The 25,079-nt window shown below is 38.6% G+C and overlaps 2 protein-coding genes across 23 annotated transcripts in view; one reads left to right on the top strand and one right to left on the bottom strand.

The window, feature by feature from the left end:
* FIP1L1 (factor interacting with PAPOLA and CPSF1) overlaps positions 1–17,251 on the top strand; it is a 78,963-nt gene extending 61,712 nt beyond the window's left edge. For all 18 annotated transcript variants that reach the window (XM_047854878.1, XM_047854870.1, XM_047854876.1 and 15 more), the window contains 4 exons: positions 997–1,052; positions 8,146–8,359; positions 16,223–16,360; positions 16,939–17,251. In XM_047854878.1, coding sequence (XP_047710834.1) covers positions 997–1,052; positions 8,146–8,359; positions 16,223–16,360; positions 16,939–17,086 — 556 coding nt within the window. In that variant the 3' untranslated portion in view covers positions 17,087–17,251. The remainder of the gene's footprint in view (positions 1–996; positions 1,053–8,145; positions 8,360–16,222; positions 16,361–16,938) is intronic.
* Positions 17,252–18,014: 763 nt separating this feature from the next.
* Positions 18,015–25,079, bottom strand: part of LNX1 (ligand of numb-protein X 1) — a 183,124-nt gene continuing 176,059 nt past the window's right edge. For all 5 annotated transcript variants that reach the window (XM_047854865.1, XM_047854864.1, XM_047854866.1 and 2 more), the window contains 3 exons: positions 23,670–23,898; positions 18,959–19,117; positions 18,015–18,597 (listed from right to left, as the gene is read on the bottom strand). In XM_047854865.1, the coding sequence (XP_047710821.1) occupies positions 18,462–18,597; positions 18,959–19,117; positions 23,670–23,898 (524 nt within the window). In that variant the 3' untranslated portion in view covers positions 18,015–18,461. The remainder of the gene's footprint in view (positions 18,598–18,958; positions 19,118–23,669; positions 23,899–25,079) is intronic.

Below are 25,079 nucleotides of genomic sequence, written 5' to 3'. Positions count from 1 at the left end.
GTAAATTTGATGAAAATAGTGTATTTCTGAAAAATGATCCAAATTCTATTAATAGAAAAATTGTGAGAACTTTACATCAATAGCATCAAACCACACATAATTTTCAAAAAGGAAATGATAAAGCCCAGTCTTAATTGTGAGAATATAAGGATTTAATTTTATTACGTCCTTGTTAAATATTTTTCTCAATCAGTAAATGTTAAAAAGTATTATTTGTTTATCCTGTCAGTGGGGCTGAATTTCTGAATCATTAAAACCCTTTAGTTTTATTTATTTGAGAGAGAGTACAAGTGGGGAAGGGGCAGAAAGAGAGGGAGAGAATCTGAAGCAGGTTCAGCATGGAGACTGTTGCAGGACTCAGTCTCATGAACCTCGAGACAGTGGCCTGAGCTGAAATCAAGAGACAGACGCTTAATTGACTGAGCCACTCAGGCGCCCTAAAACCTGTTGTTTAAGTTTATTTATTTTTGACAGAGACAGAGTGCGAGCATGAGCTGGGGAGGGGCAGAAAGAGAGGGAGACACAGAATCTGAAGCAGGCTCCAGGCTCCAAGCTGTCAGCACAGAGCCCGATGCGGGGCTCGAACTCACAAACCGTGAGATCATGACTTGGGCCGAAGTCGGATGCTTAACCGACTGAGCCACCCAGGTGCCCCCAAAACCTGTTGTTTTCTTTTTTTAAGATTAAATTTTAGCAAAGTCTCAAGTACTCTGTTAGTCTCAAAGTTTTCTCTTACCTTGGGAATCAAGCTGAATTGATTGTGTTCACATTAAAAGTACTAGGAAGCTATATTTTTTTACAAGTGGGTATTAGGTTTAATATGTTTTCAGGTTAAAAGCCTGTGTTTGTATTATAAAATTAAATTACAGAATCAAGGTTTATCATTATATGGTAGTTAAATGAAAGACATAATTCTGCCTTGATGTTTTGCATTTGCACCAAACTTAAAATTTAGAACTTATTTGCAACACATAAAAATACATTTTTCTTCAACAGTGGACATTCCTCTGGTTACGATAGTCGTTCTGCACGTGCTTTTCCATATGGCAATGGTAAGTATTATTTTTAGCTGCCCAGATTCAGTCTGAACCAGTATTTAAATATTTTTAAAGCAATAAAAACATACTTCTATGGTTTAAAGTACTATCTTATAGAGCAATTAAAAAATATTAACTAAAGGAATAACTATGTCTTACATTCTAGGTTACTTTACAGAAGAATTTTCATTTTTTATCAACTGTACTCTTAAAAATTAGTAAATGGTGACAGCATGGATATTTGTACCTTGCCTTTTCCTAAAAGGATTTAGGATTTGTCAGCAAATTGTCTCAAATTTCGTTCATAATCTTTTTGTTTCTTGCTTCAGGTCATCCAGCTAACCTTGTTCTCCTCTTCCCCTGTTTTTTTCTTCTAGATCATTTGGCTAGGTCTTCTTTCCTGTTCACTCTTTACAAAGTAATCCATTCTAGGGGCTTCTGATACCATACCGCCTTCTGCTTAGATCTCTTGATCATCCATTCATTTATTGTAAAAGTGCTATGCACTGCACTAATTTTAGGGATACAGTAAGCTATAAACCCTTATCAAATTTATAGCCTGGTGAGGAACAGCCAGGTGACAGAAGAAGGTGTCATGGGAGCATAGTGGAGGGGGTCTCCCACTCCAGAAGGGGTGGAGAGGGAGATAATGTTATTTGAGATTGAAATCATGTTCAGAGGCATAGGGGTGAGAGAGAAGCCGGTAGGCATGAACTGAAAGAAGTCTGGTGTGGCTGGAGTGTAGAGATTGCATGATGAATGTTTAGAGAGGAGACAGGAGGTTGTGCAAGGTGTGATAGCCATGCTGTATAGATTTTCAACCTTATTCAGAAGGCTGTGAGGAGCCATCTTGTTCTATGCTGAGCTATGAAATTGCTAGACTTACATTTGAAAAAGGTCCATGTTGGCTACTTACTGTGAGGAAATTGTGGATTTGTAGAGTGGATGGAAGGAGGAATGGCAAAAATGCTGCTTGATTTGGGGAACAAGAAACTACTGGAATAATCCGGGGAAGAAATGATGGTGTCTTGTATTCAGGTAGTACCACTGGGGATGGAGAACATGGAAATCCCCCAAAGGCATTTGCACAGTAGAAGTTATAAATCTTGGTAGTAGGTCAAGTGTCAGTCATCTACATCCATTTACCAGGTAGATATCTGTATCGGGGTGTTGTACTGTCCTTCAGACCCACTTTGTCCAGACTACATGTATGCCCTTTATTCACATCAAAAGGTGGTTGTTTCTGTTGATTTGTTTCAGTGATTATACAGCCTTTTATTGGTTTGTTGGTTTGTTTATTAGTTCTTGCTGGGCTCCCAGGAAGTCCTGCTCCTTAGGTTGGAGTCTTACTTTTCCCTCTCATTATTTATGTGACTTTCATAGATCTTCACTATTAAACTTAGTGAGACTACATTAAAGCACCTTCATCCTACCATTTAATAAACCCTCAAATATTAGCTGTGATTTTTATGATGATCCCCACCATCTCCAGCAAGCTCCGAGTTCTCTCTCTTTTCTGCACTTTGAGGCCGGGTAGCTTGATTGTTAAAGCACAGGCCCTGCAGTTAGCCTGGGGGTGGGTCCTGCGTCTGTCTTATCCTTGTAACTTGGGATAACTTAAATAACCTAAATCCTTTTCCTCCTCTGTAAAATAAAGTTTGAGCATAAAGGGCTCAGCACAATGCCCATAATATGTAAGGCCTTGGCACCCATTACTTGTTTAATTATTTAAAATTTTATTTTTACCTTTTTTTAAGGCACTTGTCCTTTTCTTTTTCGTGAGAGTCCTTGTATATTTGTTTCCGTACACATAAACATGAGGACTGGCCCATATCAGAAGGAGTAAGACTTCATTCTTGAGGTTACCTATACAGTTTCCTTGTGGAAGATTTCATTATTTAGTATTTATTAAGCATTTAGCTTTTTCTCAAAGTAATATATGCAAATTTTTAATCAGTATATTAGCAAGAGTTTTCTTTTCACTCTTTCCAACCCCAACACCTCTCTCAGAAGCATTTTTTTAAAATATGAAGGACTTCTTTAGTAATAAGAGTTATAAAGCACATTGCAAAAATTAATGAGAAGAAAGGAGTTTTCTTCATCCTAATCAAACAAAGCTTTGGAATGTAGATGATGATACATCTTCCTCTGTGTTGGTAATTCTGTTTTACCTTTGTTAATTTATTTTAGGATTTTGTAATTTATCCTCAAACACTGCTTACTAATTTTTCTTGATGTGCATATTGATATATTAAGAATGTGCTCATGGCACCTGGGTGGCTCAGTCGATTGAGCGTCTGACTCTTAATTTTGGCTCAGGTCATGATCTCATGGTTCATGGGATTGAGCCCCATGTCAGGCTGTGCGGTAAAAGCACAGAGCCTGCTTGGGATTGTCTGTCTCTGTCTCTGTCTCTCTCTCTCTCTCTCTTTCTCTCTTTCTCTCTTTCTCTCTTTCTCTTTCTCTCCTCCCCCTTCCCCCCTCCCCTCCCCTCCCCTCCCCTGCTCATGCACATTCACACACACTCTCAAAATGAATAAACTTAAATATATTGTGCTTATAAAGTAAGACCCAGTTAAAAAGTATTTTGGAGAAATATCAAAGAACTGCAGAGACCAGCATTTTTGATGCTTTTTAGTTCTTCTGATGGTCTGCATAGCATTTGTATATAAGCTTATCACTCTATTTCTTGATTTATATAACTATAGATACCATCTGTTATCATCCTCTTATGATAGATGTGTATTTTGCTCACTTACCATCACTACCCCTCTCTTTTCCCCACCAGTGAAGTTATGACTATTTTTGTACCTCTTTCTGTTATCTACATGTCCTTGGTTTCATGTACTATCAAGTGCCTATCACCAAGTAAATTTCCAGGTCTTCACCTCTTCTTCCCCCTCCGCCTGCCAGCTTTGGTCAGCCATACTTCTGCTTAGGAACATTTATATTCTGTCCTATAACCCAAACTATCTGTGCCCTGACAAATTTTTTATTCTGAAAGCTAAACAATAAACCATATTTACATTATTAGGACTATATAAATATTGTATAGAGATAATGATAATACTCAAGCCCTGCAAAGGAGAAAGTTCCAATGGCAAATAGAAATTACCTTTTTTTTTCTTAGACTTCATCAACTGTAAAATCATACTACATTTTAATTGGGTTCATATTTGGGGTGCCTGGGTGGTTTCCGTCGGTTAAGCATCCAACTCTTGGTTTCAGCTCAGGTCATGATCTCACAGTTCGTGGGTTCAAGCACCGCATCAGGCTCTGCACTGACAGTGTGGGGCCTGCTTGGGATTCTCTCTCTCCCCTCTCTCTCAGTCCCTACCCTGCTTGTACTTGCTCGGTCTCAAAATAAATAAACTTAAAAAAATATAATTGGATTCACATTTGAACTGTGACTTTCTCCATCTCAAGGTTTTTTTCCCCAAAAATGTTTTCAGATTTTGTTTTTCATGTATGTCCTTAAGCCATCTGGTGTTCATTTTTGCCTGTGTTATAAGGTAATGATATAATTGTCCCAGTGTTATTTGTTGAATAGTTTATCCCCCTTGAGGGATTTATAATGTCCCATCCATCAGGTTTCCATGTACGCTTGAATCTGTTTCATGGCTTCTTAGACCTGACTAACTCTCCTTTGCTAATAATGCCACATTAGCTTAATTACTGAGTTTTATAGTAAATCTCCTATCTGGTTCAGCAAAATCTACCTACTTATTCTGCTTCAGAAGTATTCTGGTGCCATTGCTCTTACATATCCATTCTGAAATCAGCTTTGGAAGTTCCATGAACGACTGTTTTGAGATTTAGATTAGTGACATTTATATTATGCTTACTTTAGACAAAACGCTGTTAACTCATGTAGTCCTGACAGCTTTTAAAGCAGGTGTACTGTTACTATTCCCATTTTATGGATGAAGTAATTGAAGAACAGCCAGATTAAGTGGTTTCCCTGGTACCACAGAATAAGTGGCAGAATCAGGAGCTGAAACCAGGCAGCCTGGCTCCAGAGTCCTTGCTGTTTCTAAACTAGATTGGAATTACATTGATGCTTAGATCATTTTGTGTGGAATTTGTATTTTACAGCATTGAGTCCATCAACGAACAAGGACTCTCTTCATTTATGGAGATGTTCTTTAATATATTTCAATCAAGTGCTATAATTATCTTTACACAATTTTTGCACGTCTTTGGTTAGATTTAGTCATTGGTATCTAATGTTTTTGTTGTTTTAAGTGATATATTCATTCGAACTTCCTGTTTTGTATTTGCTTGTATTTAGAAATAGGATTGGTATTTGTTCTATTTATACATATAGTATGTATATAGTAATCAATATGTATATTGATCTTGTAGCCAGTTATCTGTTGAACTCAGTATAATTTGTCTATAAAGGCTTTTTAGCCTGTAATACATATCTGCAGATAATGATTTTGTTACTTTTCAGATTCTTGCTTCCCTCCCTGTTTTTTGTTTGTTTGTTTGTTTGTTTTGTGGGAGGGTTCTTAACTGTTCTGACCAGCATCTCTTTATAATGTTGGAGTACTGAAAGTGGAGTTCTTGTCTTATAAGCCCCTTTCCCCCCCCCCCCCCCTTTATTTTTAAGGAAAATGCTTTTACATTTTTACTACCAGGCTTTTTTTGCTATTTGGTTTTTGATGGAGTCCTATATCAGATCAAGGAAAGTTTTCAAGAGCCTTTAAACTGAATGGATTTTGAGTTTTAATCAAATGCTTTCTGAGATAACCATACCGTTTTTCTTCTCTAATCTGCTAATGTGGTAAATTTCTAAATTTTTCTAACATCAAGTCACTGTTTATTTGCTAAGATAAACCTAACATGGTCATGATTAGTTATCTTTAAAAAAATAATAATAAACATTGATTGATTTAGGATTTTGACATCTATGTTCATATGTAAGATTAGCCTATAATTTTTCTTTATTTGTATTATCTTTAACTGGTTTGGGTATTAACAAGCCACGTGGGATAAGTTAGAGAATAATCTTTTTTTTCTATTCTTTGAAGTTTATATATTAGAATGGTCTGTACCTTATAATTAGTAAAACTCAACTGTAAAAATGATCTAGTCTCTTGGGAAGGTTTCAAGTTACTGATCAATGTCTTTCATAGGGGAGCAGTGAAGATTTCTTTCCATTCTTGAGTCACGTTTTGGTAAATTATTGATTGATCATTTGAAATTAGTCCATTTCAGCTAAGTTTTTAAATGCATAGGTATAAAGTATATCCTCTGTATTCTTAATCTCTGTAACATCTGTAATTGTGGGTTTTTTTTTGGTTTTGATTATGTGGCCTCTTTTTTTCTTAATCTTGTCAGAATATTGTTATGTTTTGTCTAGTCTTCAAAAACCACCTTTCAGTTTTTTTTTTCTTACTGTATGGTTCTTTTCTATTCTACTTTATCTTTATTATCTCCTTTTTGTATGATTATTATGTTTGTGTCTAAGTTCTTAAGCTTTAGCCTTCCATCTTTTCTAATGCATCTAATGTTTTTTAAGATTAAATTTCTCTCCAGAACAGTTTGCATCCCTATACTTTTGATGTCATATTTTTATGTTCAGTTCCTAAATGATTTAAAATTTATTTTTTTTTACCCCTGCATTTTCAGAAATGTGTCTTTAATTTGAAATGTATAGAGATTAGGTTGTCTATTTTACTTATGAAAGTACATAATGTACTTTTATAAGTGTTTCATATGTGCTTGAGAAGAATGATTATTATTTAGCTGTTTTGGGCAGTATTCTGTTATATTCATTAAATCAAGCCTGTTAACAGTGTTTTGCTCAAATCTTCTATTATCTGTAGTAAAATTGTTTTGTCTGCTTATACTGGCAGTAATTGAGAGCAGTTATTGTAATCTTCCATGATCAAGGTGGATTTTTTTATTTCTATATATTCAAGCTATTTTACTCTCTAAAAATTTAAGCTTGTTTGTTAGCCACCTGAAAGTTTAGTTCTGTCTCTTGGTGAGATGCATCGTCTATTCCCTTTTCGTGGCCCTCTCTGTCCAGGTAATCCTTCTTTGTGAGTCTGCTTTGTTGTTAATCTAGCCTTTTCTGAAGAGCTACAGAGATTAGGGGGATTGGTATTTTCCTGTTCCTCCCATCTTTCTGCTTTCAACCATTTTGTTGTTTTTATGTCCTTTATGTTCAGAATATTAGAGGTTTTGTTTTTTTGTTTTCAGAGTTTTTCAAAGTACTAATCAAACTCTTTCGTTTAACTGGTGAATTCAGTCTCTTGAATTACTGTGATTATTGAACTGATCAAACTTGTCTTCTCTAACCCTCATCCTTTCCAGGTCTTTTTGAACTGAGTTTTTCAGATATTTTTTTAAATTCTATTTTTCCTTGTAGTGTTTTGAAATTATACATTTTGTTTCGATTATTTTAGTGGTTACTTTTGGAATGTATTATGTATATATTTCATAGAAGTTCTTTTGGTGAAGTCTGTTAAAACTTCTGCTCATTTAAAAAAAAAATTTTTTTTAACGTGTATTCACTTTTGAGAGGGAGAGGGCATGCGTGCGAAGGGGAAAGGGCAGTGAGGAAGACAGAGGATCCGAAGCCGGCTCCGTGCTGGGAGTGCAGAGCTTGATGCTGGGTTCAAACTCAGTGAAACATGAGATCATGACCTAGGCTGCAATCAAGTGTCAGCCGCTTAATCGACTGAGCCACCCAGGCGCCCCCACTTTTGCTCATTTTTGAATCTGTGAATGTCTTTGTTTTATTCTTATTCTTGAGATTTAATTTTGTTTAGGGTATCTTTCTAGGTTGACCATTACTTTCTCTCAACACTTTGAAGATGTCTGGTTTATGTTTTTAGTATTGGAAAGTTTGTGGTGTATCTAATTCTGGTTCCTGTCTTTGTATGTTAGGGCTTTAAGGTTTGTTTCTGTATGTTACCTCAAACTATGGGTATTTACCATGCATTATTTCTCTTTTCTATTTATAACCTAGGTTTCCATTATAATCTATAGATGAAACATTTTTGGTGGGAGTTTTGTTTTTCAGTAGAGTTTTGTCTGTCTCATTTTAAGTGCCATAACTTTTGTTTTGAATTGTTTCTGTCTTTTTCTTTAGTTGCCTTTCCCCACCTTCCTGGTTCTGCTCCTTCATGGCCTAGTCTTGTGGATACCAGCAAGCAGTGGGACTATTATGCAAGAAGAGAGAAAGACCGAGATAGAGACAGAGACCGAGACCGGGAGCGAGACCGTGATCGAGACAGAGAAAGAGAGCGCACCAGAGAGAGAGAGCGGGAGCGTGATCACAGTCCTACACCAAGTGTTTTTAACAGGTTTGTTGAACGTGCAGGAATTCGTACACATGTATTTCATGTACACTTTAGAATATATATTTGGTGCAAGGATGGAAAATCTAATTCACTTGGGAAAGGATTGCTTTAAGAGTAGTTAGTATAACCAATGAAAAGCATTAAGGCTTTTTAAATTCCTAGATGCTTTCCATTATGCAAAACAATAATCTTCAATTTGTTTACTTCTTCCTTAAAGGAATTTGAAAATATTTTTATCTTTTCATCTAAGATTTTTATCTTAAGTTTAAATAGTTGGCAAGAGATAATTTCCAGTATATTATAAACATTACAATTTTAAAATAAAATCACTCAAATTTTAAACATACCCAGTGGGTTAAGAGCATTATAGTGATTTGCTAAACCTCGTCATCATATTTTGTAAAAATGCATGTAACAGACTCTCTTTTAACAGTTGGAAATTTCACATTTCTCTGTTTGAATTCTTATTTCTGAGCAACTTTCCCCAAAGAATTTTATTCCTCTGTAAAATATTTTTATTCTTGAATAAGTTTTTAAAAATGGATCATTCTATCCATTTTTCTTGCAGCATACCTATGGTAAGTTTAAATGTCTAAAAAATTTATGACTGTAAGATTAAGTATTTAAAAAAATTTTCCCCTCATTTTAATTATTATTTAAATATATATAGATAGAGCAACCTTTGGAAATAATTTAGTGGAACTACATCCCTTAATATTATGGAGGACTTCTGCCCATCCCCAATTAAGTATATGTATTCATGAGTGAATATTACTGTGGCTAGGAAAAAACAGACTTTCCCATTAATTATGTTTCTATATATATATATATATATATAAGCCTTGTTCACATAAAATACTTAAATGAGAATTGATGGAATTTTGTTGTGGCTCTATCGTTTAATTAATTGAGCACCTGTAGATTCAGTGATATGCCAGATTTACATAAGTAACCTGTCATCAAAACTATTATTATTTTTTTTAATGTTTGTTTATTTTTGAGAGAGAGAGAGACCGCACCAGCACGAGCGGGGGAGGGGCAGAGAGAGAGGGAGACACAGAATCTGAAGCGGGCTCCAGGCTCTGAGCTGTCAGTAGGCACCCAGGTGCCCCTCATCAAAATTATTTTTAAGGATCTGTCGGCTCTATCAGCTATTCAATTTTCTTGAAAGCAGAGAACTGGAAACCTCCTGGTTTGTGAAAGTATTTGTTACTCAGTGTAACTGTTTCCTTGGGCTGCCGTTACCAAGTCCGACACACTGGTGGACTAGAACAACAGTGAATCCTTTCTGCAGTTCTGGAGGCTACAGGTCTGATACCAAGGTGCCAGCCTATCTTCCTCATTTTCATAGGCTCTGAGGAATGATCTGTTCCATTTCTTGTAACTTCTGGTGGTTGTTAGCAGTCCTCGGTGTTTTTGGTTCTGAGATGCGTCACCCCAGTTTGTGTTTCTGTCTTCATGTCTCATCTTCCCTTCTGTGTCTCTGTCCAAATTTCTCTCTGTTTATAAGGATATCAGTCATTGGATTGGGGTGCAACCAAATCCAATATGACCTCACCTTGACTTAATTAATCTGCAAAGACCCTGTTTCCAAAAATAGTCACATTCACAGATATAGGGGTTAGGGCTCAAACTCATCTTTTTCAGGGGGCGGGAGGAGACACAATTCAACCCAGTACATTCAGGAATTTAAACTGAGAAAACTAGAATTTATGAAAGAACACCAAAAGGGCTTTACTAAGACTTCTCAAAAAACTTCCAGTTATACTCGTTTAAAGTTACTTTTAGATGCATCTTTTTTTTTTTAATTTTTTTCAATGTTTATTTATTTCGAGAGAGAGAGAGAGAGAGAGAGAGAGAGAGACGGACAGACAGAGTGTGAGTGGGAAAAGGGCAGAGAGAGAGGGAGACACAGAATCCGAAGCAGGCTCCAGGCTCTGAGCTCTCAGCACAGAGCCCCCACGCGGGGCTTGAACTCACAAACTGCGAGATCATGGCCTGAGCCAAAGTCGGAGGCCCAACCAACTGAGCCACCTATGTGCCCCAGATGCATCTTTTTAAACTTAATATGCTCAGAAAGAATTGTTCATTTTAATACATCTTTGCAGATAGCCTTTAAAACAGACTTTGTTAAATATTTTCATGCAAACCTTGGAGTTGCAATTTTTCCTCATTCCATTTATGGAAAATAGCTACCGTATAACTTAATTGGTAAAAGACAGCTCTCATCAGTCCTGACAGCCAAATCACAAGTTTTTATCAGAAAAGACGTCTGATGTCATTTTTTTGTTCACTTTAAATGAGTATAAGATGCTGCCCCTCAACACTTTTGATTTGCTTTTCTTCAGAGGGACTTCAGTGGATTTTGTTTGTTTGTTGTTTTAACTAGGTCAAGGAAAATTGTTTATGACTTCCACCACACTACGTACAGTATATCTGAAGTTAGGACATCCCAGAAGACCGAATACTCCCATTTCTTACTCCGTATTTTATCCTTGACAGAAAAATGTGTCAGATAGGAAGACTGAAAGCCTTATAGAAGCTTTGTTATTCCTTGAATAAAATAGATCTGACACTAATATTTTAAATTAGATATCTAAAAAAAAAATTTTTTTTCATGTTTATTTTTGAGACAAAGAGCATGAATGGGGGAGGGTCAGAGAGAGGGAGACAGAGAATCCAAAGCAGGCTCCAGGCTCCGAGCTGTCAGCACAGAGCACAACGCAGGGCTCAAACTCACGGATTGTGAGATCATGACCTGAGCCAAAGTTGGATGTTTGACTGAACCACCCAGGAGCCCCTTAAATTAGATTTTTTTTTTTTTAAATTTTTTTTTAATGTTTACTTATTTTTGAGGCAGAGAGAGACAGAGCATGAATGGGGAAGGGGCAGAGAGAGAGGGAGACACAGAATCAGAAGCAGGCTCCAGGCTCTGAGCCATCAGCTCAGAGCCCGACGCGGGGCTCGAACTCACGGACCGCGAGATCGTGACCTGAGCCGAAGTCGGACGCTCAACCGACTGAGCTACCCAGGTGCCCCTTAAATTAGATATTTTTAATGCCATGATTGTTTTTGCACCCTGAGTCAATGTATCAGAGTAAAATTGGTAAAAGGAATGCCTTTTGTAAAGGGCTAGGAAGTTGATTGTGAGAGAAGAGATTGGAGAAGCTGCATGATGCTTCACCTGCTGGTATGTATCATTACGCAGTTCACGTTTAGGAAAGTTTCTGGAAGTTGTGGGTGGCAGTCGATGCCTCAGAACGTTTTGTGCCACTGGAAAGAATTCATACGCTGACGTGGTACTGGCACGTGTGCTGGTCTAGAGAATAATTCAGAATTCTCCTAATGATCCACAGGTCCCAGGCTAGTACACCTTCCTACACTTTAGAACACCCAGTTCTCTCTCAAGCCAATATATCCCATGTTTTAGCTATGCTGAACTAGATGGTATTTTGGAAATCCCCCATAGTTCCATACTCGTTCATGTTGTTCCTGTCTTCTGTGAGCTTTTCTGAACCCCCCCAAAAATGGAATTATTTCCTTCACTTGCTAAGTATTTAGCGTATCTTCTTTAAAGCATGTCTTTCTTAGCAAGCCTCTCTGAGGGTGTTGGCCACCATCTTCCATTTCTGTATTCTCAGCACTTTGTATAGTTAATGCCTAACATGCAATGATAAAATGCCATACGTTTCAGGGGAGGAAGATGAATATAGTAAAGACAGTTCTGAAAGCTGTTGTGTGAAACTCTGTTTTAGCTAGGCAGATTTTGAAATGAAGAAAAATCAAACTTTATCATTAGGAAAGCATTAATTTTAGCATCTCGTTAAAATATCAGTCTTGGTGGGGTACCTGGGCAGCTTAGTCAGTTAAGCGTCCGACTTTGGCACAGGTCATGATCTCACAGTTTAGAGTTAAAGCCCTGCATGGAACTACCATCAGCACAGAGCCCGCTTCACATCCTCTGTCCCTCCACCCCTTCTGTGCCCCTGCATTTGCATGCACACACACACTCTGTCTCTCAAAAATAAACATTTAAAAAATATATATACAGTCTTGGTACCATCACAATATAGAATGAAATGAGTCAAAATAACTTTTTTTATACCAGCTATTTTTATGGATGGGATAAATGTACATAGACAGTTTTCTGATTTTGCTAGATCAGTTAAGGATGTGAGCATATACTTGATTCAGGCAGCATTTGTTTTGTTAGATGTGATCATGTAATTATAGACTTCTTACTCCAAAAAGGTCCTTAGGGATTATCTAATCTAAATTTTGACTTGGCAGATGAGGAAATGGATGTGTGAAGAAATTAAGACAACGGTAGAGAGCTATATGGGCTACTGAAAAAAGTGGTTGAGATATTACTTAAAATCCTTTTTAGTCTTGAAATTAGTTAAAAAATTCTGTTACTTTTTATTTTTCTTATTACTCTGTATGCACTTTCTTTATCAGTGGGTGGAGGTGATTCATTCATTCATGTAACTGACATTTTCTGATCCCTGTTATATGCCAGGAACAGAGCTATGTGCTAAGGATACAGAAATACTCACACACTATCCTTACAGATTTAAGCATGTAATGTTGTCAAGGGGACTAGGACGGGTTAGTAGTTTTAAGCGTTACCTAAAAAAAAAAAGTGCCATAAGAAACAATAGGATTTATTCATCTTTTATTTATTCATCTTTTTCCTTCCTATAGCTCCTAATAGTGACTGTAGGAGCTGATAACATTTTATTAAGTATAAATAAGTAAAGGTTGATACAATAAGTGTGTGTGTAGGTTTTGTGTTTCAGTATGAATATAGTGCGATGGGATATGTGCTGTTAACCTTGACCACATAGTGCGTAATTCTGTTACATTCAAGAGCATTACTTTCAGGCAATGAATTGTTTCCCTTTTTTTTAAAATTTTTTTTTGTTTATTTGAGAGAGAGAGGGAGAGGGAGAGGGAGAGCATGAGCAGGAGGAGGGCAGAGAGGGAGACACAGAATCCGGAGCAGGCTCCAGACTCTGAGCTGTCAGCACAGAGCCTGATGTGGGGATCGAACTCATAAAACGTGAGATCATGACCTGAGTTGAAGTCGGACGCTTAACTGACTGAGCCACCCAGGCGCCCCAGAAGCTGAATTTTTCTAATGTAATTCAAATGGATATATTTGAGATAGCAGTTATTTCTAGAATGTACATGTTCACAAGGTGTTGAATGTAAACTTGATATACGTAAGAAGACTAAATTGAATTGCTTTGCTAGAGTTCATAAATTCTTTCTGTAAATAATACATTTATAGAATATTTGAGGCTAAATTCTCTGATTCTTCAGTTTCAAATACACGCATGCACAGATGTTACTCAGTTTTTATGGAGACTTAAAACAATTAATAGTTAAACCACATTTGATTTTCATATTGGTAAGCTATAGGGCATCAGGAGTCAGTGTTTACCAAAATCTGACTAAAAGTTCAAGGACAGAGCAGCAAAAGATGGAGGAATTTTGTGTTGTTCTGGATTATCCCAGGAATAGTGTTCTCTGGAAAACCCCAGTGAAGTATAAAAGTAAGGGCCATTTTTCCTAAAGACTGACATTTTGAAATAAGGCATGTAGTGTGTGTTATCTTACAAATTACAGGGTCATTGTTTTGAAAATTATAGACCAGTCTCAACATCTGTTTTTTAGGCTGCTTAAGTGTGGGCCCGAAAGAAAGCTGGTCATTTTAGGGTGTTTGAAGTGAGCTGTAATGATTTCCAGACCTAGAGAAACCTTTGCACCACAGCTGCTTATCAGAGAAGGGGACGGAAGGACAGATCCTCATTATGTTCTGTGTGTGAGGCCGAATCTTCCGACACCACATCCTGTGGCTGTCTTCAGAATATTAGGGGCCTCACAGCTAACAAGAGTTGGTGTTAGGATGAGAGAGAAAAGAGGGTTACAAATGACAAATTGCAATAATTGACCTTAGTTATTTTTATGTAAACCCAATACAAAGAAGGCCTCATTTTTATGGAGGATACTATTTATGATAATCGTTTGTCATGGTTATTCCCCTTCAGAAACATTATAAGAGAGTCAGTCACTTTTATGAAAAAGGCTCTGCTTCTAAAAAATTGAGCACTGAATTGACTGAAGATGGGGAGAGCCTGCATGTTAGCTGCCATTTATTGAGGGCCCACTGTTGTGCCAGTTCTCCGACAACCTTGAAAATGACACTTGCCAGTTTTACAGATGAGAAAACAGGTCCAGAGAGGTTAACTAATTTACCCTGGGTCACACATTTAGTCAGTAGCAGGATCAGGATGTGGTCCTTGGTCTGTTCTGCACTTCCCGTCTTAATGCAGCGCAGCATTGCATTTCAGGCCCCATGCTTCCACTGTCCAAATACAGAGTATATGTTTATGGTCAGAAAATGTGGATCCATGTGGGCACATACAGTATACTTTTTTTAGTAAGTTTTTGAAATGTTTACTGTATCTCAGGCAGGAAGAACTTGGTCAATAATAGGAGACGTTAGTTGTAGCACTACTGAATCATTACTTTTGGTAGGAGACCATAATTAAGTTGACTTTTTCTTTCATGTGGCTCATACTTTTAACTGATTCTGTGTCCTGTTACTTTGACTCATATACCTTAACATCTCGATGCGTCATGCAAGTTACTGATTTAATAATTTGTATTAGACCTTTCTAGAAACCAGAGCCCTTTAGTGTGTAGTGTTCTAGAAGATATTTTTATTCTAAGGGAGTTTACTGATAATAGGTTGTAGAAAGTGTTGACCTCTGTGAACAACAACCAAAAAAAGATTGGAAAGATTAAGAGAAAGCTGGAGGGAAGACTGTAAGTGAAGAGACGCAAAAAGAGGACCAGTCTAGAGAGGTTAAAAAAAAAAGAGACTACCGTCCAACTCTAGCCATGAGTCCTAGCTTCACCAGTCCGTTCGATCTAAAGTCAGGAAATGGTTGGGGCGCCTGGGTGGCGCAGTCGGTTAAGCGTCCGACTTCAGCCAGGTCACGATCTCGCAGTCCGTGAGTTCGAGCCCCGCGTCAGGCTCTGGGCTGATGGCTCGGAGCCTGGAGCCTGTTTCCGATTCTGTGTCTCCCTCTCTCTCTGCCCCTCCCCCGTTCATGCTCTCTCTCTGTCCCAAAAATAAATAAACGTTGAAAAAAAAATAAAAAAAATAAAGTCAGGAAATGGAGCTGCAGCAGAGGTGTGTGCACTTGCTGTCGTCCAGGGGACTCTGCCCGTCCCCAGCCACACACGTACCCAGAGTATTAAGCAATTGGGATGTCAGACTGTGTGTCCACAAGCAGTTCTGCCTGCATTGTGTGTGGATATTGTGGAAGCTGCTTTGATGTCCTTCTGTTCTTCAGGCTTACATACTTCTTCATGAGATGAATGTATTCTTCATGTGATTGAAGAATGTAAGCACTTTCATCTACTTTCCACTTGTAGCCATTGTGAGCCAGGTATCTTTACTTATAAAATCTTGGGCACACAGAGATACTAAAAATATAAGAGTTTTGGTTGGAAAGCTAAGATATACAAACATGCTTTTAATTTTAAAAGAAACAAAATGAAGCCAATGAAATTTTAAATCTGTTATTGCTCCCCGTTTTTTTTGGAAAAAACCCTCATTGTTACATAAAATTTCTAAATAACTGTGAAGGCACAAAACAAAATTGGACCTTTAACATGTAATTGTTTTATATTAGATCTAGTAATAATTGGGGAATGGCATCGTTTCCCTCAGTTCAACAAATGTATTTTGCATCTATATTCTGTATAAGATGCTAATAACAACAACATGGAGGCTTCTGGCTTAGACTCAATTAGTCCAGTTGTCATGAAAAGTTTTTATTCCAATTTCAGTGACGAAGAACGATACAGATACAGGGAGTATGCGGAAAGAGGGTATGAGCGTCACAGAGCAAGTCGAGAGAAAGAAGAACGACACAGAGAGAGACGACACAGAGAGAAGGAGGACACCAGACACAAGTCATCTCGCAGGTTTGCTCTCTTATAGTGAGTCACTTGGAAGCCAAGAGACGTTGGTGTGACGTTGGAAAGTTAAACATTTCCAAATAACTGGTAGACCATATGTGTTCCTCGTTGGAGGATTAAGAATAAGGTGTTGAAATAGTTGGTTCTTATAGGCTCAACAGAGGTTTTGAAATCTAACAAGACTGCATTTAATACCCATAGACTTGCTGCATTGTCTTGTTGGGAGAGGGTTTTGTTTAGCATGTGAACCAGTAATAGTCTTAAAAAATTCTTTTATGCCTATTTGCCCAAAGTCAACCCTAGAAATAATTTCCTTTTATGATTTAGTGCTTCCATTTCTAATTTGTAAAAGTTTTTCTGAATAAAGTATATGGGCTCTGAGACTCTAGGATAATAACAGGAAGGGGAGCTTATAATGTAAATATAATCTGTATAAAAATCACGGAAACTGATTACTTCTCAAAATGTGCTTGAGAAAAAGAATGGTTTATTTAAAACCCAGTATTGAGAATTTACCTAGAATTTACCTAGACAAAGTGGGGTTTTTTTCTCACTACTTAAGAACACACCTTTTTTTCCTTCAGTAATAGTAGACGTCGCCATGAAAGTGAAGAAGGAGACAGTCACAGGAGACACAAGCACAAAAAATCTAAAAGAAGCAAAGAAGGAAAGGAAGCTGGCAGTGAGCCTGCCCCGGAACAGGAGAGCACCGAAGCTGCACCTGCCGAATAGGCGTGGCTAAGGCCTTGTGTGTCTGTCAGGGCCAGAAGTGTACCATAAATCTTGTTATTTTTCTGGATGATGTTTAAGAAATTTACCTTTAATCTTGTTCTGTTAGTATGAAAAGTTAACTTTTTCTCAAAATAAAAGAGTGAATTTTTCATGTTAAGTTAAAAATCTTTGTCTTGTAATATTTAAAAAAAATAAAGACAGCAATGACTTTGTATCCAAGAAAGTAATGTGAATGAGTCACTCAGCAGGGAATTTTAAAGAGCTGTGTACCTACACAGTATCTGATGGTCAGGGTTCCACCTTGGCCATCATTTTCTTGAGTTAATCCAATACCAGGCTCTTAAGAGATGGCGCTACAACAGGCACCTCTGAGTCTAAAAGTTAAGGGCAGTCTTTGTCAGCACTGCTGCGGCTGAAGACCTCAAGACACGGTCTTGATATCACAACTTTTTGATGGGTTTTCAGTGGAACTAAACGGGGAACTTTTATATCCAAATTAGTAAAATCTACAGGCCTTTGGGTGGTGTCTGAAATAACCTGCCCGAAGGGTAGTTTCTAGAGCAGGCACGTGGACAGATACCCGTCACTGTGACACAAAGTTGAACTGCTTCACGGCTATCTGCAGGAGCCAGGGTCAAGCTGGTTTGGCCTTTCTTGATGCTTTTTCCAAGGCTCATTGGTTGAGCAGCACGTGGAGTTTTTACATAGTTACTAGCTAATTGTGAATGAAAAGACAAGAGCTTTGCATTAGTCATTTCCTATTAAATCTAAGAATGCAGGTTTATAATAGTCTGTGAGCATTTTTAGGGATAAGCCTTAGGATGTATTTGTCAGTCATGGTAACAACATGGTTTTGAGAGAATCCGTTACTAGGATCCTGTAAGTAGTGGTAGTAGAAATGAACTTAATATCACATACTAAAAGACAATTATAATTTGAAAAATATTTATTTCTCATTTGATGAACAGTTTCTTCACCAGTGCACTTTTAAAATCCTCTGGCTGTAAATTGGTTTTTAAATGTCCATAATGTACACTTTACATGCCTCAGCATATACCAAATTTTTAATTATAGGATTTGAATTCAGTGGGGCATACAAATTATCTCAGCCATGTAAGAGCTTTTTAATGAATAGAAAAATATAAACAGAGTTGTAATGTGAAATCCTCCACGCTGAATAAGAACTATTACTAATGTTTATATTTTGAGAATTACATTTTCGGAGGTGTAATGGACTTTCATCAGATCACACTTTCCTGACATTAGTTTACATTTTTACAGTCTATTCTTTAAATATAAAAATTGACAAGATAAATATATTGTTTCAACTTAGCTTATTTGTGGTTTTCTGTTTTCCTACGACCCATCATTGGTTCTATAAAAAAGTGCCAGGCCAAGAAACAATAGTAAGAGTAATTTTTCCTTTAAGTTCCTTCAGCATCCTTGCCAAGCAAGCATGAATCATTCCTGATGTACTTCTACCGTTGACAGCCAGAAGAATGTCACCACATCTAAAAAACATAAAACAACCCATGATTAACATTTTGGTCTGTAGCTAAGGTTGATGCAAGTGTATCTGGTGGTCCTAGCTCTTACTACATCTGTCAATCTTAATTATATAAAATTCTAAAAAAACCTTCTAATGAAGGCTTTTCCCCCTCCTCACTTGAATTCTGCACACACTCTCCATTCAGCTTCTGTTAGGATGCTAAAAGTATGGGAAGTTGCTGTATGGGACCAGGGAATTCTTAGAAATTGAATGCTATGTAAATTTTTCTTACCAATAAAACAAGGTATGTAATACATGAGATATTTCTAATGGGGCCATGCTTTTGCATATATAAAACACTGGAAATAAGCCATCATTATTACCTAATTCTTCCATCATTGTATGCTGGTGTTCCTTCAACAATGGACTTAATAAAAAAAGGTTTGTCCCCAATGTATTCTTCGTAACCTCCTACAATGCAGAAGCCCAGACTCCCAGCTGTGTTTCTTCGTAATATGACATCTTTACAGTTATACAGGTACCTGAAATAGAATGTAAGCAATTTATCTGCACAGATCGGTTGAACTCTTAGTAATAATTAGGATTCATCTCCCGTGCCCTTTATTGGCATTTTTCAGACTAGCATTGGATGGGTCTTACTCAAAATTGTCATAGCCCAGCGACGTTTTGTGCTGTTAGCTGGCTTTTTCCAGTTGAACTGTTTCCCGTTGCTAAACACCCCTTAAAAAATACTATTGTGTTCTGTTTACATGTTTAGTGGGAAAAATAAGCCTATTTTTGGCTTAAAGATTCAATGTCTCAATTTATATTAAAAAGTTGGAAATGCCTAAATCCTTATTGATGAGCCAATTCAAGCCTACTTAGCGACATATTTTTATTTACTTGTGGATATAATTTTAATGCAGACAAAAATCCTTTAAATGATTAATCTCCGTGAAAAAAAATTTAAACCTAACCCTAACTTGCCACAGTTTTGACTCTTGAAATAATACCAGTTTAAATGTAGCTCTACATGCTTGACAGGTTATAGAGAAGTATGGAGGCATAAAGTGAATGGAAATCGAGGTACTTTTAGAGATTAGAAGAATGATTCATAAGGGAAGAGAAAAAGTAAACCGAATAGCAAGGTACAGAAGGAATGGGAGAAGGAGAGGCCACGGGTCTTCTGTGAATGGGCACAATCCTCATAGAGGTTAGAGGGAAGGAACTATTTGGTGGCAGCTGGACCAGTGTTGACACAGGTGCAAAGCAAGTGCAAACTGTGTTACAGTTGTGACAGGTTGTGTGTCAGGAACTGGATTGGACTAAACCCCCCCGGTTGAGGAACTGGTTTAAAAGAAAGCATTTTCATATTGGTAAAAATCAAGATATGATTGTTTTGTTTATAAGCTGTACCTTAAAACATTAACTGCCTTTTGGAAAACCAATAAACTGTCTCATGTGAAAGGTTTTGTTAAGTGATGACGTTGGTCATTCTATTTGTTACTGACCTTGCTAATCAGTGTAAATGTGACTTCATGACGTTGCTGATTCCAACTTAAAATAAGCTTTGACTTTGGTGGATAACTTTAAAATGTAGTGGTAAAATTCAACTCTGTTTTGTATCTGTTGTCACACATAATTTACAGTAATTTCTTTCACTGATAGCTGAAAAATAACAATTTTAATAAAACAACAACCATATTTTGATTGCAAAATATTCATCTGCTGTATTTCACAGGAAGACCTCTGGTGTGAAACATTCACCTTGTAGGATCTGTGGCGTGTTAGATACCACATTTGCATGGCGGTTCACTGACTAGCTCATACACAACGCAGGTAACTGACAGTTCTCCAGACACCCCACGGCATTACATTCCTACCTGTGCCCAGTACTGGGGGGAAAGCAGATGAAGAATTTGGTGATTCCTACCCAAGGTCATCAGCAAATATCTGTTACCATTTCCCAGCCATCATTCCTTAAAACATACAAATGGGTACCTAGAGCAATACTTGAAACAGTATTTCTCATTCTCTGACTATTGGATTTTTTCATGGAGTATCACCTTGGATCTTTAATTTTTATTGAATATTTGATTTCATGTGGACAAGCTATAAACCTCACCATCTAAAAATTCTGTTCTAGTGTAAAAGTTTCAACATAACGTGAATGAATTGTGTCTATTTTCCTAGACTCTTGATACTGGAGATGAATTGTGTCTATTTTCCTAGACCCTTGTTTTGATACTGGAGATGAATTGTGTTTATTTTCCTCGACTCTTGTTTTGATACTGGAGAGAAAGTATCGGGATCATCTTTTAGCAGATGTATATTGAGCGTACCACATTCTGGGCACTTGGGGTATCAGTGAACAGACAAAAACCCCTGACCACTCTGCCATGCATTCACGTAGATGGCAATGTTACTGAGAGATTTTTCACTAAGTACTTTCCTTACTTTTGTGTTGAGTAGTTTAACTTTGTAGCATAAGAAAGTACTGTAAACCCCTTAAAAATCAGACCTTGGTTAGTTGGAACTGAGGAGTACTGGGCATTTTTTTTCTCAAGTTAAATGATTTCACTCCCCATTGGGAAATGTGGAAGCTGGCTTTGGTCAATGATGCTGAGGATTTACCTTTGAAATATTAAGCGACTTTGAATTCTATAAACGTGAGTTTTCCTATTCTGAAACTCTCTAAATTTAGGGCTCATTGAAGAAGAGTTGGATAATTTAAAAAAATAGCAACGAGTTTAGTAATTTTCTCCCAGTGAGAAAATTACGGTTACCTTAATAAATAAACTCCATGTTAAGGACCATGGTGAAGTCTTGGGTTGCTCAAGAAGCTGTAAAATTTTGTTACACTGGCTGTTCCTTCTCAGTCTCCAAGGATTCCCCTTTTCTCAGCAGACCTCAGTGTTTCACGGAGCCCCTACACTACCAAAGGGTGGTTCTCAAAGTGTCTGGAGATCAAAAACTCCTTTTGCCTTTCAGGGAGTCCAGAGGTCAAAAAATAATTTTATCGTAATAGACATTATTTGCCGTTTTAAAAACTCTCATTTTTCTCATGAGCGTTTAAGCTCAGAGAACACAGGATGGGTGATCTGGCAACAGAGTGAATGCAGAGGTAGATGTGAGAGTCCAGGTATCTTCTGTTCTAGCCAAAGAGTAAAGAGGTTGGCAAACAATACTGCTACTCTTCTCACTATCTCACTCCGAAGTCTTTTCTGGGTTCCCACAGCACCCTGTGCCTGTATAATAGTAACACACATTAACTCATTTCTCCCCTATCCTACTGGTCCAGATGAGAGCATGTTTTGAAAGACTTCCAGATGTGGAGTGTGGCCCTGGGAGCCAACAGAAAACGAAGCAGAAGGTCTTTGGTGATTTCTGAGTCCCCTTGAGTTGAAGAGCATCTGATAAGTTGTAAAGCTGAGGGGTAATCCTGGAGTTGCCGCCTATGGTGTGACCCTCAAAGCCTCAACTCTGGCGCTTTACAGAGAATGTTCGCCAACCCCTGACTTTGACTTTTCCTAGAAAAACACGCAAGGAACTGGTAACCGTGATTACCTCAGGGGAGTGGATCTGAGGGGACAGGCATGAGAGACTCACCCTGCACCCTTCTCCCCTTTGGTGCCTCAGATTTCTTCTGTGATTATATTACTGTGAGGGGACGAGGGACCAAAGGAAACTAAGGGCCGCCAGGGTGACCGAAGACCAGTGTTGTCTGTGCTAGCATCATTTCGCACTTCCTGTCTACTTCTTTTAAAGGAAATGAACCAAATCCAGACTATACTTCTGGCAGGAGCGGAGAATCGCTGCCTCAGGCCAGGTGACAAAAAAAAAAAAATGCAGAGAAAGCCACTTGGTTGGTTATATTTGGAGTAAAAGCATCTCGCATTTGTCCTGTCTACCACGAATGAGGAACTCTGATAGATGATGAATAGCTTTCAAGCACGCAAAAACAAAAAACAAACAAAAAAACCCTGCTTTCCTAGACTCCAGTTTCAGAAAGATTAAAAAATGTTAGTTCAAGTAACTCTTCTTCCACTCAGGCTCAGTCTAAAATGCTTGCAGATTTTCAAACTGCCTCAATGCTCAATTTTCAACTGTTTAAAAATGTCCTTATTTTAAAAATAATCAACTAGGAAAGGCTCAAAAAGGAATCTAGGTCAGTGTATCTGAGGCAGGGATGTTTTTTAAAACCTCATTTGAAATTTGAAAAAAAAAAAAAAAAAAAAAAAAGACAAAGAGACCGTCCTATCTCCACCCTCAAGAAAAATGTCCTAAAACCAAACATCCTACTTTTATTCATTAAATCCAACGGCAGCATTTCATCTTCGGTGACTCTAATATTTAACATTCACATCACACAGTTGGAATTTGTAAGGCAATCCTTTGAAGGTCAAGAGTTTGTGCTCTGCTGCAGGTGTGCAAACCCCAATTTATCTGTTCTTCAAAAATTTAATTTCTGCATCTAGCCATTTACAATGTCCTTAAAAACTGTCCCGACGTGTCTGTGCAAGACAATTTAATGGTTTCACATAAGGCTCCGGTTACGTCTCACTGAAATGACAACCCGGCTGCTCCCTGAAGTTTTCTAGAACTCTACCAGAGTAGGAACTAGAGAGTCTTGAGACATGCCCCTCAACCAGCACATGCTTCAACATCCGGGTACACGTAAGATGTTCTGCTGAAGGGTTTTACCTCTGCAAGTTCTGAGGATTCCACTAGCAAAATAAGGGAAGGTTCCAGAGTGGGGGAGCCTGGTTGGGTTTTAGCCCTCTGCCCCCATCAGCTGAGCTCTCTCTGCTGCATGAGCCAGACAACGTACAAGGGCAGCAGCCCAGGAGCTCCTCAACGTGAGTGTCTAACAATGTTTCCACATCCAGGCTTTCATCCTGCTCTGGGATTTCCGCATGCATTTTCAGTAACAGAAGGGAGGACAGACTTCTTTCCAATGGTCTCACAATCAAACGTGGGGCTCACAAGGATGCTAGTGCCACGAACGTGGCTAGTGCCGAGAGAGTAAGAGTGGTCCGGGAAATGCAACGGTTTCCTCCCACATCTCCGCAAGGATGTCAAGTTGGGACTCACCGTGGTAATTCCAGCCACATGATCCAGGACGGGGACCAGTCTCTGGCCGGGGCTACGTTGTGGTTGGAGTCCAGGGCTGCTGGGCTGCTGCTCGCTTCCTCGGGTTCACGTTCTTTGACTTCCAAAGCTTTCAGGACCACCAAGGAGGATGTGCTTTTCAATAATGCAACTGCCTCACTCCGGCTGACCTCTGTTAGTTCAATCCCGTTCACGTTTAACAAAATGTCACCTGATGGCCAGAGAAGCAGAAGCTGTCTTTAGTGAGAGCGCAAATAGGAACTTCTAGAAAAGTGCAAAGGGGTAGGGGCTGACTGCGATGTGGGGAGGTGAGGAGGGTGAAGGGCCATGTCATTAGCCTCCACTGACATGAGGCTGAGTTCTCCAACAGCAAAATGGCTAGCATGTGGGTGTTTCACGGCACTGGGAAGTTATGTTTGGAGGTTTCTAAAGCATACTCGTTAGTGTTTGGTTGTTGCCTTTAAAAAACAAAAAGCAGGGGCGCCTGGGTGGCTCAGTCGGTTAAGCGTCCGACTTCGGCTCAGGTCACGATCTCACAGTTTATGAGTTCGAGCCCCGGGTCGGGCCCTGTGCTGACAGCTCAGAGCCTGGAGCCTGCTTCACATTCTGTGTCTCCCTCTCTCTCTGCCTCTTCCCTGCTCATGCTGTGTCTCTGTCTCAAAAAATAAAATAAACATTAAAAAAAAAATTTAAAAAGGGAAAGCAGGTAGATAAATTAGCTTCGTTTACCGTTTAATCAAAGAAAACCTACTTCTTCACTTCTTGTTTCTTGGTTTTAGCACAAGAGAGAGCATTTGGCAAAAGCTCCAAGTACCCGCATGGAGCCTGGCATGCGGTGGGCGCCCAACAAACGTGGACGGCCTGAAGAAGAGACCACCCCTGAAAGGGTCTGGCAGAGGAGAACACAGCAGTTAAGAAAAACGAGCTGGAGCGATGCTCTTAAAGAGGGGAAAGGAGTTAACATTGTGGTTCACTGCAAAGGTGATAGTAACTTCTATCGGTTAAGCACCTACTACGTGCAGGGCCATTTCCATACACCATCCCGCACAGTCCTCTGCTCGCATTCTCTCGCTAACAAGCCACTTCTTGGCGGACCTCATCACTCTCCACCCCGGTGCTTGGGTGAAAAAGAGCAAGAGAAACCAAAAGACATACTTCTCCTACCTCTAATTTCTATTCTTTGATCTCTCTCCTAATCTCCTGCCTCCTTTGACTCTCATCTTTTTCACACAGAATAACCATAGCAAGAGTAAAAAGATAGGAAGAGACAGATGGGAAAGGCTCGACCACCAGCCCAAGCCCTGCCTGACCCCAAAAGAAGCACTGTTAGGTTGGCCAAAGAAATCCCTTACCATGCCCCACCCCCCCGCCCCCACCCGTGGCTCCTCAGGC

The sequence above is a fragment of the Prionailurus viverrinus genome, chromosome B1 (genome assembly GCF_022837055.1).
Source record: "Prionailurus viverrinus isolate Anna chromosome B1, UM_Priviv_1.0, whole genome shotgun sequence".
Classification (NCBI taxonomy): Eukaryota; Metazoa; Chordata; class Mammalia; order Carnivora; family Felidae; genus Prionailurus; species Prionailurus viverrinus.
Note: the sequence above shows the minus strand (reverse complement) of the source record. Positions and strands in the feature narration are given on the sequence as shown.